The sequence below is a fragment of the Peromyscus maniculatus genome, chromosome 3 (genome assembly GCF_049852395.1).
Source record: "Peromyscus maniculatus bairdii isolate BWxNUB_F1_BW_parent chromosome 3, HU_Pman_BW_mat_3.1, whole genome shotgun sequence".
Classification (NCBI taxonomy): domain Eukaryota; kingdom Metazoa; phylum Chordata; class Mammalia; order Rodentia; family Cricetidae; genus Peromyscus; species Peromyscus maniculatus.
The window spans coordinates 4,590,146-4,606,324 of NC_134854.1; the positions used below are offsets into that span (position 1 = coordinate 4,590,146).

Below are 16,179 nucleotides of genomic sequence, written 5' to 3' on the forward strand. Positions count from 1 at the left end.
TTCTGAATCTGAAATGCTAAATGTCTTGTTCCTTTTTTTTGGTACTCTTTACCACAGCTGTAATTAATTTAACTGTGTGTACCATTTTCTGTATAGTCCCCCTGTCCCCTCTTCAGACAGAATTGCAGGCAGAATGCTTATTGCCTTGTTCCTCTTGTGTCTAGGCACCTAAGCAGGTGACAGAGTCAGTGTTCTGAACTTTTGTTAATTAGTTTCCCTCTGGAAGCAGTGGCGCATGAGACAAGTGGTACACCATACTCACAGATAAATTCTCCTTCCATTTCAAAGCTTGCCTTTCTACTAAGGGCTCTGTCTATTTCCTGGTGAGGTGCAGGAAGCTTTTGCTATTCTTTTCTATATCTGAGTCCTGAAAGGTGACAGGTACAAAACACTGGGACACAAAAGGGGGAAGAAAGACACCCTACAGTGGTTACTGACTGCACTCGAGAGAAAGTAAATAATTAGACTGCAGTGAGATTTTATCATCCCCACTCCTGACAGCCCACACAATATCAGTGGTCTCATGTTCTTTAACAAACTCTTTCAAGATACTTTGTGAGGGCAGCAAAGTGGCTCAGCAGATAAAGACACTTTCTGCCGGGCCTGACAACTTGAGTTCCATTTCCAGAACCTGTGTATTTAAATAAGAGAGCAGACTCCCTCGAGTTGTCCAGAGGTTTCCTCACATTTGTTATGTGCACACTCAGAAAATAAATAAATAAATAAATAAATAAATAAACAAATGTTTAAAAAGAACATATTTAAAATATATCATCTAAACCCCTACAATATATAACATAGTTATTCTGAAAACTGGGTTTTTGTTTTTGTTTTTGTTTTTTTTCTTTTTGCATGGTGGAGAGCATCAGTCCTTCTTGGCCACTGCCTTCCTTATGGCTGCCAGCACGTTGCTCAGCTCCTCCAGCTGACTTGGCATGGTTGTGCGTGCCAACCCTCTTCTTGATGAACTTGAGCGCGCGCACTTGCCCTTGGACACCTTGAGCAGCTCCATGGCTTGCCACTTGTAGGACACGAGGCCACACACCTCCCGGATCATGTCCCACTTGGTGAGGCGCCACCGGCATCCGCTGTGTCTCCTCTTGCTGACATTCTTCATCACCTTGTGGCCCTTGTTGAGGCCCACGGCTATGGGGTAGCACAGGGCCATGGCTGCTGCTCGCTGAGAACTGTTTTTATCCTAACTACTAACAAGAAGTCCGGGAGTATCTATGCCTTTCCCACTTCTGTAGAGTACATAAGTCATCCGTTTAAGACTAGACTCAGTCCTGATCCTCAGCCTTTGGGGCTTCGTTTCTTCTGTGAAATAAGGAGAGATCTCAGAGCACCCTCAGCACCCATGAGCAGAGACACTTGTACTGATGCCCCGTGTGGCTGAAGAGAGGAGGAAGAAGAAAAGATCCTTGCCACATACCTCACTGCCCGACAGGACACTTTCCTCCACTCCTGTGTTCTGTCCATTCCACCATCCACCTGGTCAACTCAGCATCTTTAAGAAAAATAATTCTGTTTAAATTAAATGCATATATATATATATATATAAATTAATAAAAATAAGCATATTCTTTGATTGTAAGTGGATTGACAGAAAGCTGATGAATGTTCTAAATCAATGAAAGTTTTTTTTTAAATGAATATTCCTTTAGTTGCATTTAGTGGTAGGCCAGGCCAAAGAGATTTCCTGGTAAATGACCAGGGTGATTTTTAAAGTGAATAAAAATAAAAATATTAATTTTCTTTCTGTTGATGAATCCTTCAGGGAAAAAAAATCTCTTGAACTGCCTAGGAAAGAAGAAAATTCTGCCCAAAATTTCTTATGATTTTGTGATCTATCAATCTGCATGTCCTAGAAGTTTACAAAAATTGAGTATTTTATAGAAGTCACTGAGACTTCAGAAACAAAGTCGTACAGTTATCAAAATTCTGCATATGTGGAAACCCACCTGGTCTCTGAGACCAAGAAATACGTCCTGTTCTTTCTCTACTGGCTGCTGGGCCTCCAAGATTATCAGACTCAAAATGATAACATTTTTATGCCAACCCCTTCAGCCATCCTCAAACGCTAATGTTTAGTATTGTTTTATCACTACTTTTCCCCAAAATAAAGGTACTTACTAACATGAGAAAAAAATTTCTGTGATAGACCTTTCGAAGCAGTTTATATAGTCATCTCACTTACCCCTTACAGTGAAACTTTGTGATGTATATTATTATTGTTGTTATTGCAGAAAAATCAAAAAAGTGGCTGAACAACTTATATAGAGTCACACTTCTTGTAAGTGGGCCAGTAAAACTCATTGTCTATGAGCTGCGGTCCTGTGCTTTCCTCCCTCGCTGTCTCCCTCGTGAAAAGTTTGTATCATTCCACTTTCATTTAGTTAAATTTTTCCACATATATCTCAGTTGTCATGTTCAAAATGCTTACTGTTTGTAAGCCACTTCCAAAACCAGAAGGCACGGTATACTTCCTTCAGCGTGCTTACCGTCCTGTGGTGTTAGCGCCATGACAAGAGGGGTTTGCATTTCGATGACCGATTCATCCCCAGTTTAGAGGGCAGTGACTGGCCCGGCACGGGCATGGTACCCAGTAAACATTTATTGAATGGACACATGAGCTTATGACACAGACAGTTATCTGGATACTTCCAGAGAAAGAACATCCATAAGCTGGCAAGCTGCCTTGTAAAAGGTCATTCGAACCAATCCCTGAATAATTAAAATATAGGGCGAAAACTAGCCACTTAAAAATAACAGGATTGAAAAATAAACCAGAGTCTCCAGCTCTTATTACAGGAGAGAGAGGGAGCATGGCACCAGTGTGAGGTCGGAGAAGGCAGAGGCTACTGCTGCATATTCAATACTGAGCAATCCGCCGTTTCCACTGCTTTATGATCCACCATGCTGCTCAGTCATAGTTCAGGATTTCTTCTATTATTGGGGATGTTTTTGTTGTCCATTGGTAGCACAAGTGTGTAAGATAACGGGATTGTAGAATCTAGCGATAAGTGGGTGAAAACAAATGACCTCATTGGATGTCTTTCCTTCTTGGGCACTGCATGTTTCATTTAAACTGGTAGTTCACTTTGAGCATTCGCAATTTTGGAAAAGCAATTCTTATTTACCTTGGGGGCTATAAAATACTAGCTGTTTAGGTTCATGACTTTTTTAGCACTTCATGAGTAATCTGTGGTTTACAATGTATCAAAACCAAATCTTTTAAAAATCTGTTTATTTTTCTTGCTAGTTTTGTGATAGTGAGATTAATTTACTATAATCGAGAATTCATCATGATACTTAAACTTTATCTTCCGAATTGTTTATTCTTTGTAAATTGAATGGCTTGATAATGTAAGCTAGGTGTGAATTCCAATGAAAGATTTGGTTTTTTAGTTCAGGGTGCTTCTTATAGACGAGAACAGCAGTAATAGGTGTGCCATTGATCCCTGTGGTGCTCTAGAAACTGCTTCATATTGTGACTTACAATACAAGCATGCTTCTTAGAGCTGGCCTTGACATGGTTCTTTTGCATAGATTGGTAAACATGCTGCTTCTGAATCTAGAAATTTGGAGGTGCCTGTCACGAACGGAACAGGACGGAACAGGAGAGGACTCTGTATTGTAAAGCCCCATTTCAGCCCTCACGTTGCTAGGTTCCCAGGTCTAAGTCCCAGTGCGCTCATTTCCAGACTTCCAGTTGAATGGCACAGAAATGCTTTCCCAGGAGATGCTGTGCTTACTCTCTTTGAGTGAAGAAGTCGCACTGTGGCACTCCTTACGTCATGAGGATGTGTGTGCCATCTGGGTGGCATTTTAATTTAGCACTACATTGTCAAGCGCTAGTGATAAATAATAAATAAGTAGAGTCTGTTTTGCCTAAGCTCTGTGTGCCAAGAAACAGAGTGTATATTCAAAATAACACCACTGTTGGAAGTGTCTCGTTAGCAGTGAATAGCTTCTTACCAATATTTCTAAGATAATGATAATTTTCTCTCATAAAACTTTGATATGCTGGCTTAAAAGTTTAAGTTTTTTAGTGCTATTTAAAAAAATTATTTAAAGTAAGTTTTAAAAAATTATTTAAAACAAAAATAGATGTGACCATGAACTGATGTTTTTTTGCGACCTAAATGATAGACACAAAATATGTTTTCCAAAGCATGACAACACTTTGCAGAAAATAAACTATAAACTGAAGACTACTGAGTCTTTACTCAGTAGAAACCAACAGGTAACTGAAGACTTCCCATCTGACTTTTTGAACACTGTAATAGAAACAAGGGGCTCTTTCACATAGTAAAATCTCTGTTTTTAAGTTACCTGCTAATTAGGGTCCACCAATAGATAACACTCTCTGATTCTAGAACAAAGGAATAAATAATAATTTCTCTGGCATATTTGAGAAAACCATTCAAGTCTGAGTTCTTACTTCCCCACAGCTTTTAGTAAAGGAAATTCATGTATGCACTATACAGATTTGGTGGATACACTGGTCTACCTGAAGTGACCACTGGCTAACGGATCACATCAAGTTTCCATTAGCTCTAAATGGAGAAACATATGCCACCACTGTTCTGAACCTACACTCAGAGAAAGCAGGAAGGTTGCTGAAGGAATGCAGACTTGGAACAATGGAGTCAGCTGAAGAGTGCAGAACCCTTCCTTTCCTCCCATCACTGAGACTGGATGCATACTGCAGAGGTGCTGAGAGTGTCACAAGCCTTATCTCATGTTTCTGCAGTGGACAGACGCACGTGCCATGTCCTCACTTGACTTCTCACATAGTTATCTGAGGGTGCAAGAAGCGACTGCTCCGCTGCATGACACAGACTTTCCTTTGTGTTGAAAAACTGAAGCTACACACAGAACACCAAACCTGTGATAGGAACGAGCAAGTAATACCTTCATTTGCCATTTCTGGTTAGTAATCCTTGCAGCCCCTGCTTATAATGCCTCTAAACATCTTTTGATCCATAGGAACTAATCTGCCTACATTGTAATAGGCTAATTAGAGGGGATACAAATTACACAGCATGGGGTATTCTATAGTTAGTGAGTAGGTGGAGAAAAGTTGAAGTAAACAAACAGGGCAGAGTCCTTGTTTACTCCAAATGAGTGAAGGAAAAAGCCAAAGTGAATTAGTATTATGCTTAAATGTAAGCTTTAAAGAAAACAGTCAATCTGGCAGGATTAATGATGTTCAATTCAGTATAAGGATAAAAGCATAATAATAATTATATAGTATAATATAGTGGATTATATTACCTGATGGAATCAAAGCAATATATTACTATTAGGAAAAAAATATCTTAGTTATCTCAATCATCTTAAGGCACATAACATTTAAATGTCAAATCTAGTTCCTAAGACAGTCTAACCTGGAAAGGAAACATTGTTCATGATAAAAACCCAAGTAATCATCCACTTCAAAGCCAGGTCAGTGTCTTGTAACTGATCCCAATTCCACCCATAGCTTTTTGAATAATTGTTGCTTGATTGTGTATCTCTTCCTCCTGTGAATGGTACCTCTATCTTCTTTCTAGATCTTTCCCTTGTATTTATAAACATATTATCACCATTCAAAATGCGTATCCTGAGCTCTACGCCTCTTCAGCTGCTGTCAAAGAATAGTCTTACCCTGCTTTCCCTTTCCTTTACTTCTTACCTCCCAGAAGTGTGGCTTTCAAGCATGCATTGTGCCTGGTGGTAAGACATTTCTACTTCTGCTAAAGTGGGAAGTTAATAAAAAAAAAAAAAAAAAAACAAGAATGCACTGGCTGAGCCACCCCTGCACTCCTCTAGTTTCCAAATCCCCAAGTTTAGATGGTTACAAGCCAAGGAGAGTATTGTCCAAGTGCTACTGTTTTCAACATAGCAAGTTAAAGGTGATTCCTGCTCCACAGGGATTGTAGGAGATCAGTAATAATGGAAAATGGTCATCTGGTAATGTATTGCCTGGTAAAGACTGTCAAAAAAGTTCAAGTTCCTCCCTCCTCAAACTCCCTAAAAGAGGTTTCACCACAGGCTGTCCCATAATCCCATTCTTAATGCCTTCCGAAGAACTGAGCTCTTATGCCACAGTGAGTTTACTCCTGAGGAATACATAAGAGATAACAAATGAAATAGTATGGACCATTAGAACTGGTCACATAAGTATTCACTTTACATAATGATTAAAGGGAATAACATATTCAGTGAATTATCTTTCTAATATTGGCAAATACTGTGTAATACTTAATGACTAGTTCCTCGAGAGTATCGGACAAGATGTTTTGACCCTATTCACCCCTCCCCCAACTCCTCCCAGACACCCCCTCTTTCCTACCTATGCCCCCTTTTTTCTCTTACACCCATCATTTGCAGTTTTGGCTGCCCGTGTGTTCTCAGATGAGTGGCTTGTGAGCAGCGACAGCTTCCTGGGGTCTGTGCTCTTCGTGAAAACTTCACTCACTCTCCTACTGCCTCTCCGTTGCCAATAGCTCCTTGCCTCAGAGTAGGACTTCAGGCCCACCTCCCCTCCCCCTGTGGGGATTTGCTCCAGGTTGAACTGGCACAGGTCTCATGTAGGCTGTCACAAACACTGTGAGTTCATGCATGCAGCTGCCCTGCGGTGTCTCGATGACACTGTTCCCTTTTTCTTAAGTGTCTGGTGGTGAAGAATTAAACTTAGCAGCATGGACATGAGTCACACTCAGGTGACAGCAGGTTTTTCTCCTGTCCTTCTGCATGATTAGTAAAATTGTCACCAGAGTCTCAAAGGCAAAAATCAAAATTTAAATTGTGGAAGTAGTTTTGATATATAGTCTCTGAAAGGTCTCATGCACCCCCACTGGTCAATGAAATACATTCCAAGAGCCTTTCTGACAATCAACTAACAATAAAATATATATAAAAATAACTTTCTCAGTAACAACAAGGGAAGGGTGTCTGGGAATTAACTTTACCAAGCATGAAATATAGACTTTCATAAACCAATATAAAGAATTTGAAACTCAAATGATTGGATTTAGATTAGGGAATATCCTAGGTAGATACATACAGACAATCCATGACGTAGGAAGATAACTTTTAAAGGTAAAAATCTAAATCAGCTTCATAATTCAATCTTTTGTTCATCAAAATTACAGTATTTTTATGAACTCTGAATCTACCTTAAAATCTAAATTTAGACAGAAGGGTGCTGATTAACCAGTTGAACATTTTTTAAAAGTGCTTTTAGCCGGTGGTGGTGGCGGCGCACGACTTTAATCCCAGCTCTCAGGAGGCAGAGCCAGGCGGATCTCTGTGAGTTCAAGGCCAGCGTGGTCTACAGAGTGAGTTCCAGGAAAGGCACAAAGCTACACAGACAGAGAAACCCTGTCTCAAAAAAACCAAACCAAACAAAACAAAACAAAAAAAGTGCTTTTAGGACTTGTCTTACCAGATACAAGTTTCAAAAGCATCATGAGAGCCCATGATCAGATGAAGAGAAATATCAGTCTGTATGAGAGCCTGGGATGCCCCAGCTGAAAGAAATGTGAATGCATATCCCTAGGGAAAGATAGGATGCTACAACATGATGACTGAAAAGTGGGTTTCCTGAATGAAACCTTAGTCTCTGGAGAGACTAGGATGCCTGTGTAATAAAAGAAATACTCACCCTACCTCATAAGTATAGCCTCTTCCTTTTAAGTGTCCCACAGTATGATTTTTACCCTTTTAGTCAATCTTCTCCATTTACTTCATACCTAAGCTTGAAACAAACTGTTTTAACTTTCTTTAAAACGTATGGATATTCCATTTTAGTTCTTTTATTATTTTTTTACATAGAAATGGATGAAGCTGCTAGATAATAAATCAGGATACTGAGAATTTACAGAGTTTTTTATAACTGGAAAATTACATTCTTCTAAAAATTAACCTCTGGTAAAGAGGTGCCTTCTGAAAAAGTTCTGATTGAAAACATGAGTGCCACCTGAGACAAGGAGCATTCCTGTAGGGTGTACTCCCCAGCAAGAACTATCCCTCAGCTGGGATGCATGACATTCTGAAAGCTCTTGCTCGAATTTTTCCTCATTCCTCTGAAGATGCATGAAAATCTCATTACAAGCATTCAACACCTGCTTCCTAAAAGGTCTCAAAAAAATATGTCAGTTTGCTCAGCTCACTTGACAGTATGTCACGGATTTGTTGTTGGTTCTTTCTGGTTGTTGTTTTTTTTTTTTTAACTTCCATATGGAATGTGATTCACAGATAAATGCTGTCTTGAAATAACAAGCTTCTCCACTTTCACAAGCAGTTCTGCAGCCTGTCATTCTCCGAGGTCATAACTTGAAAGCACCTGATTGGTAACCCCTTGTTTATTTACTAGCATGTGTCAGCAGGTAAACCAAGTGACATGTAGCAAGGTGGCTCCTGCAGCACCTTGTTAATATGAGCAGCTGAGATGTATTAGGAAGTCGTTTTCCAAACCAGAGTAATGCAAACTGACAGGTTTCTACTTTTCTCTCTGCAGAGTTTGTAAGTGCTCAAAACTGGTACAGATAATGTTGTATGGGAAATTAGAAAATATTCCTTACTTACAGAGCATGGCTAAGTAGCCAGTAAAGCCAACACTAAACAAAATGGACTAATTGGGGATGTGATAATAACATACTTCATATAAAAGAGGAAACCTCTGGAGTATAGGAAACTTCCACAGCCAGAAGCATTGCTGGAGATGTGTGCTTCTTATGAAACCTTAGACTAATTCACTCTGGAAACTTAGAGACACACATGGTCTCAATAAAAACACGGCTTTAGTAAATGTTCTGATAAGTCATATACTATAACATAACAGATGGTAAAACATTAGTTTCTGTTTGGGGAGGGCTAGTAATCTTTTTTGTCATATTCTATCATCATCACCCCTTACTTTTGGATTTATTTTGCTTTATATGAATGCATTACCTGAGTGCATGCCTCATTGGATGCCCTAGAACTGGGGTGGCAGATGATTGTGAGCCACCATGTGAGTGCTGGGAATTGAACCCAGGTCCTCTGCAAGTGCTCTTAACCACTGAGCCATCTCTTCAGTCCTATTTTAAGGGTTTTAAGCAAAGGAGAAGGTGTAGATATGCCTCAAGATTCCTCCTAAAGGAAGTCTCATATAGAATCAATGACTTTTCCTCATTTAAAGACTTCAGATGTTGTGACCAGTCATTCATGGACCACCACATACTGTTGGCTTATGGCAACCACTGTTTTTAGATCATCTGCAGCTGCCAAAGGCATATACCTTAGCTGCCTTCTTTATCACGATCTGCTGTTGACCTAAAAATGAATTTATTCATGTTAAAGCTAATCCAGATAAAGTATTTAATGCAACAGTAATCATAGACTGTATTATTAGCATAACTAATTTTAAAGCAATATTTGCTGTAACCATGCTTTAATGACAAGGCCATTAAATGAGTTGATCCCAAAGGGAGTCATGGAAGTAGGAGGCCCACAGGCTTACTGTTTTCAAACAATTAAGGCATCAGTATGCTTACAGATTCTAAGCAACTGTAGGGAAGTCATACCACAGTAGGTTATTTTCATACACAGGATTGCCCAGGTACGAATGGCATTTTATGATAACCATGCAGAAATGCAAACTATATTCAGACTGAAAAAAAAAACTTATCTTTGACCTAAATGATGTCTCTATAAAGATGTAGCCTGATGTCTGGGAAGGTGGCTCAGAGGGGTAAAACACTTTCTATGCAAGTGTAAGTGATTGAGTTCCGGGCTCCGGAACCCACAGAATGCTGTGGTAGTGTGCACCTGTAATCCCAGTGTTCCTATAGTAAGGTGGGAAGTAGAAACTAGAGAATCCCCAGGCACTCACAGGCTAGTTAGCCTGGCATATGTAGCAGTGAACAAGAGACCCACCACAAACAAGTTCAGAGGCAAGGTTTTCCTCTGACTTTTGCTCACATGCCATATCCTGCTCCTGTCCACACTCACACACACAAACACACACTTGCAAAGATTGATCTTTTAAAAGGTACAGCTCATTTTCAAACAAGGGAGGAAATTAACTGTACAGAGCACCTTTCACTCTAACTCTGTCTTTTGTGAGTGCTGGTAGTTCTGACAGTGCTCCTGAGACCAAGAGCAGGAACGTCACCTGGCCACCATTTCAAAATGCAAATTCTCGGGCCTCACCTAAGACAGTGGAATCAGACTCTCTGGAGGTTGGAGCAGTTGTGTTTCAGCAAGGCCTTCAGGTAGTTCTGAAGCATGCTGAGGTAGAGCACAGCAGATCTACTGAAGACACTCCATCTGTGGATGTCAGCATTCTGTCTCAGCAGTCCCGGAACCATAACATCATTTAGACTGCAGAGAGAATGTCATTGGTGCTACCTTCTCTTTGCTTAGTTGTCTGAGAAGCACCACAGTTATTTTAACAAAAACGTGAGGTTGAGTCTGAGGAACCTGTCCCACACCTTTGTGAGGTAATCTTCATATTTATCCCCTCTAGAACACCAGTTTCAGAGGCTACCCCAGAATCATCCAACAAGTTCTAAAGTCTCAGGCAAGTGGGGGGAGGGGTCTTTAGATTAATGGGAAAGAAGGTGTCTAATTTCCCACCTTCCTTCCCTCTGGAGGTTAGAAGGCCCCTGAGTATTGGCCAATTTTAAGAGTCCCTGGAGCCCGACTGCCCTAGGCTCTGGCACCAGGCCACTCACCACAGGTTGGGCTTTCGAGAGGAGAGGCCAGAAAATGAATAACAACTTTGACTTTTCAACTGCATCATTGCCCAGGAGAAATGTCCTGAGCCAACAAAGAAGGCCTCAGAAGTTAATGATGTGGAGCAAGTGGCTCATAGGAGCATGTGTGTGTTCAAGACACTTAAAAGTTTCATCAAATTGTGATGAGATCAAATCATAAAGTTTACCCGGATTATTTATTATTTTGTCAAGTAAATCTTTTAAAATAAAGTTTACATCAAAGGCTTCATAAATTTCTTTATATTGGATATGGGAAAAGGGAAGTGATCTGACTGGTCTTTTTCTCAGGTGCCCATGCAACCTTCACCATGAACATCATTTCTCATCTACCACTTGGGACCCTGACAAGAAATGGCAGCAAGAGAAACAGCCAGGGAGCACATCCTAGGAGTCCTCGTGCTCCTTGAAGTGTTGAGTCCTAATTAAAGCATACCACAGCAAAGCAGTCAGTCTGTCTGCTCACAGCATCCCATCTCCCTACCTTTCCCCCAGTGGGATCACTTCTTAAATGTACAGAGGAATAATTAAAAGAATATGCTTTAGGGAGCCAAGGAGTGTTATCATAGAAAACGAAAAATGTTCCAGAATGAAGAATGATCATAGCCAAGAGTAGTGCATTGAAATTCATGAAGGAACCTCTCTACTTTGGGCATATTTGTTTTAAATGTCACTATCTGAAATGTATTACAACAACTGACAACTTCTAGTAAAGCTTGAAGAATATCAGCATTGGTAATGTGGAAGAAATGTTACAAAGAGAGAGGAAGAAAGCATCTTAAAGACAAATTCTAGTCTCAGATATTCAGTGTAGATTTTTAATGGAGCTGTTGATAGCCTTGTTATCTACCAGAGTTCCAACTGTGGAGTGCATTAAACTTCTTGGCTGTAGTCGAAATGGGTAAAAACCAAGGGTGTATACTTCTTGTGCTTGATAAAAATGCTATTTATTTAAAGTATTAAGAGTGGTCATTATGTTCAAGGACAAAGTTTCCTTCCTCTCAGTAAACTTTATCTAGGAAGAATAAAATGTTTAAGCAGTTTTCCAGTTTCACCCAGGACCCAGGATGCTTTCAACATTTTTTTTTTTGTTTAGGACACTATCAAATGTAAAAGCTGATTTAACACATTCACATATAAATAAAAACAAGTTGTCTCTCATCTTTTTCCATTATTACATATTGAAGGCTAAGGCTTTGTATTTGTGTATGTGATTCCTACTCAGAGAATTTGTAATGAAAAAGAAGTCAAATTATTGTTCAGAAGATTTTCTTTGTGTTGTTCATTGGTTGGTTGTCCTGGAATTCAAAAAAATTAGACTGCCTCTCCCTCCAAAACAATAGAATTAAAGGCAGGAACCTCCAAGACCATACAAGAAGTGAGATGTATTCATATTCTCCGTCTCTCTGCCTCTCTCCAACTTCATGCATGAGCCCTGCATCCACACCACTTCTCCTCTCCCCCCACTCCTCTCGTATCTTCCCCAAATCCCAAATCCATGACATCATCTTCTTTGATTCTTTTTTTTTTTTGCATTTTTTGATTCTTATCATTATATAGACGTATGTATATATACATGGTATAAACAACCTACCGAGTCCATTTAGTGTCACTTGTGTGTCCAGGACTGATCACACAAGGACTTGGTTAGAGTTAATTCTATCCTATTAGTAGCTATATGACTTTGGAAAGTGGCTTCAATCTTTTAAACCCGACAACAGAACTCCTCATTCCCTAACTTATAGGGTGCCTTTGAGAATGTAGTAAACAATATCCTAAAGTGTGTAGGAAATAAAAGTTCCTTGTCTGTGAATTAATTTTGAATTATTTTTTAACTTCTTAAAAAACTGCATTTTGTGTGTGTGCAGACACACATACATACATTAAAATCATACATTTCAAAACATAAAACCCAAAAGTTTCCTGGAAATCAGTCTATAGACTAGGCAAGTCTCAAGCTCAGAAATCCACTTGCCACTTAATCCCAGGTGCTGGGATTAAAGGTAAGTGCCACAATTTCCCAGTTTAAAAGTCAAAAGTTTTAGTAAATCTAGATTCTCTAAATTATACGGAAGCTTAAAGACCATTTGATTCAGTGATGGTTAGCATCTTGTGGGCATCATCAGGACTTTGATTACTGTTTGAAAGGGTCCCTTGTGTCTTTTCTTTTCATTCCATTATCATCTTCCCAGAGCCCACCATACAGGCTTCTCGGAATCTCTGTTACACACAACCACTAAATACATTTTCCTAAAATTCAGTCTTTTCTGAGGTGCTACAACATACTTGCACTGTACCATCTGTCAATAATCTTCCCATCTTACTTAAAGCCACAGTGACAAAGCCAAATTCTCTAGCACATTCTCTAGCCAGGTAAGAGCATACAAGGTCCACATCTTTCCTTCATCATTTTTTAGCTGTTGCATTTCATCTATCTCACCCTGTGAGTTATATATGTTAAAAACAAACAGACAAATAAACAAAAAACGTGACCTAAAAGTGTTAGGGAAATTAATGTGATGGGACTTGGGAAGCACTTGCTTGGTGGTGCCTGACTTGTCAGAGAACCATCATCATTTGTACACATTATCCCCTACCCTCCTCTCACACACACCATGTCTGCCCTACAGTTCTCCTCTCTGGAAACCCCTCTTCATACATATGCTATTCCTCTGTGACCATGCTTCCCTCAAGTCTCTCATCTCATCTGCTATAACACTTTCATGTCTGCTTCCAAACTTTTTAAGACCCTTGTTTTCTTCCTTAAACAGCTTGAAGTGCCTCCACATGGAATAGATTGCCATGCTGAGTCATGAGTAACCTTGACCTCACCTTTGTTGAAGAATGTTAAAATGATCTTGAAAGGGATGGATGAATTTGATAGTTGTTATCTAAACATTCTCTGTGTTGTGATTGGAGATGTTGTGAGATCAGGACATGTTAGCTTAAACAGGGAGAGAAAGAAAAGAAAAAAGACCAGAAAGTCAATGGAAGGAACATTTCTTTGGGAAACAAAGCATGGTGGCTTGTTTCTATAATTCCAGCGCATGAGATAGTAAAGCAAGAAGATTCTGAGTTTGAGGCCAGCCTAGGATACACAGGCTTTCCATGTCATTCTGGGCTATTTAACAAGAGCCCATCTCAAAATGCAAACAAAAACATTCATTGTAATTGCCGTTCTGATATGCTTACTTCATTTTCTCTACTTCCAATAGATGAGAACATCTCATTGTTGACAGGCTGATACTCCTAAGGAATCACTGTGCTCTTGATCACTGTCAGAAAGAAGCAATGCCTCTCCATCACAGGAGAATTTCGGGTGTGAACCCTGTGCACTTCATGCCATGTCTCACTGACTTATAAGCATAATACAAGTTTAATCAGCAAACACCCACCAGAAGGCATGTCACACTGCATTGCTATCTGCTCTTTAAATTAAGACAAGAAAACATTAAAAATTTCTTCCTAATTTAAAGCTGAGATTTGGGGATAAGTTGAAAAAAAAGATTTGTTTTTGGAAAACATAGTAGATACTGAAGTGGGAGGAAGAGAGGAACTTCATTCTTCTAAAAAAAATTTAACTTCCCTTCGTTACAGCCTCCCTTACACAGACATGTGCCACCAGGCTTCACTTCTCAATGGAACAGAGAGATCCATGAATGGAAGGCAGAGTTGCTTCTTGTTGATTTTCTTTGTGTTAGTTTGAGTACATTCCCCATAAACTCATGTACAAGCACCTTGATCTCCAGAGTAGTGGGGAACTTTTAAGGTGTGACACCAGAAGGAAGTGACTGGACCATGGGACTACCACTCTTAGAGGGGTTAATGCTGTCCTCTCAAATATGGTTTTTCAGAGTTTGCTCTAGAAAGAATGGGTTGTTGCACAGTACAGTGACCTCATGTACATGGTCCTTTGTGCTTACAGCCATTTTCCTTTCTGGTTCCCTACCACGTTCTAATATGCTAAGAGAACAAACAGATGGAGCCACCCTAACTTGGACTTTCAGCTGCCCAAACTGAACAAAATAAAACTCTTATTTTATAAAGTGCCCAGTGTCGTGTATTCTGTTATAGCAACACAAAGTGGACTGAGGCAGGCTTGTCTTAAATGTTCCTAGTGAAAGCTGTTCTTCATATGGTTGTGAGACAGTTGTGTCACGTAAGGCATCTCTCATTTCTGCCAGTTTGTTGTGTCTTTGAAATAAGCTGTTTTGCCTTCTCTTCTACTGAACTTCCGGTAGCTGCACTTAACCTTATGTGTTCTGTCCCTTTACACCAATTTAGCTTAATGCTAAAGGAACCTTCAGATTCAAAGAAGGCTTCTGCCCTTCCCTAACCTGCTGCCCCCACAGGTGGAAGTGGGCTGAGATGGCAGCAGGCACACAGGGGAGGAAATCAGTTCATTGCGGACTGTCAGAGTTGTTTTCAGTGACTTTGTTACTTCTTGGGTTTAAAACCAACATGAACTGAGAATACAGATAGCAACAATAAACCTGGGGCTTGCTAATGCCGGGAACGACTCATCTGGCGAGAACTGTATTGTATTGATAATACAATGCAGACAGAAGGAAAAGACTGTGCTATCTGCTCTCTTTGTGTTTCTGACCTTGAGCGGAATTGTAACTTGTTTGTTGCAGAAGTTGAGCATCTAATGTGCTGTTGCACCTGTTAGTTCTTGTACACTAAAAGGCAAAGCACTTGCAGATCTGCGATTGCTTTGTGGGTGAAATATTTTATGCAATCTGGTGAACCGGCTTTTTAAAGACAATGTATTCAATTGTATTCCTTGCATCGCTGATGTCTCAAAAGTGTGCTTCCTTATGCTGTTTCAATACTCCAGTCATCATTACATCTTAGGACATGTCTGGCTTTGTATTTTCAAGGTAACATTATGGTTTTTTTTTTTAAATACAGAGACCATGAACCAGGCTACTCCTGCCAGGAAGCTGGAAGAGGTTCTTCATCTCGCAGAGCTCTGCATAGAAGTCCTACAACAGAATGAGGAGCATCATGCTGAGGTGATGACTTGTAACTAGAGCATAAAGTTCTTCCAAGGGCTTTGCCATAGTGGGGGCAGAACTGAAAAGGTAGCCCGACTGCAGTCTCAGTCTGCATCTGGCCAAATGTACACATTTCCTGGAAATGTGACTCCTGTGTGTTACAGCGCGCGCGTGCGTGCATGTGTGTGTGTGTGATATTTCATATCTGTTTTTGACAACAGTCATATAATAAGGACATGGGAAAGCTTGGAAGACCTGTCCCCAAGATACGTAAGCAGTAGTTGGCAGAGCTGGACCACACCCATCTTGGGATACCAACAAGTTGCTTTCTTGTCCCTGTAACATGATCATTTTGTTTGAAAATATGGGCTAGTGAGCATTAAATGGGAAATTTGTGATAAGCTTTACAATCGAAAAGTTACAATTCACAA

General features: G+C 40.0%; 1 protein-coding gene and 1 pseudogene across 9 annotated transcripts in view; one reads left to right on the plus strand and one right to left on the minus strand.

The window, feature by feature from the left end:
• Positions 1-16,179, plus strand: part of Cadps2 (calcium dependent secretion activator 2) — a 544,863-nt gene that overhangs the window by 425,832 nt on the left and 102,852 nt on the right. For all 9 annotated transcript variants that reach the window (XM_016006862.3, XM_016006864.3, XM_076566153.1 and 6 more), the window contains one exon: positions 15,663-15,766. In XM_016006862.3, coding sequence (XP_015862348.3) covers positions 15,663-15,766 — 104 coding nt within the window. The remainder of the gene's footprint in view (positions 1-15,662; positions 15,767-16,179) is intronic.
• On the minus strand, positions 866-1,197 carry LOC102913743 (large ribosomal subunit protein eL36 pseudogene; annotated as a pseudogene).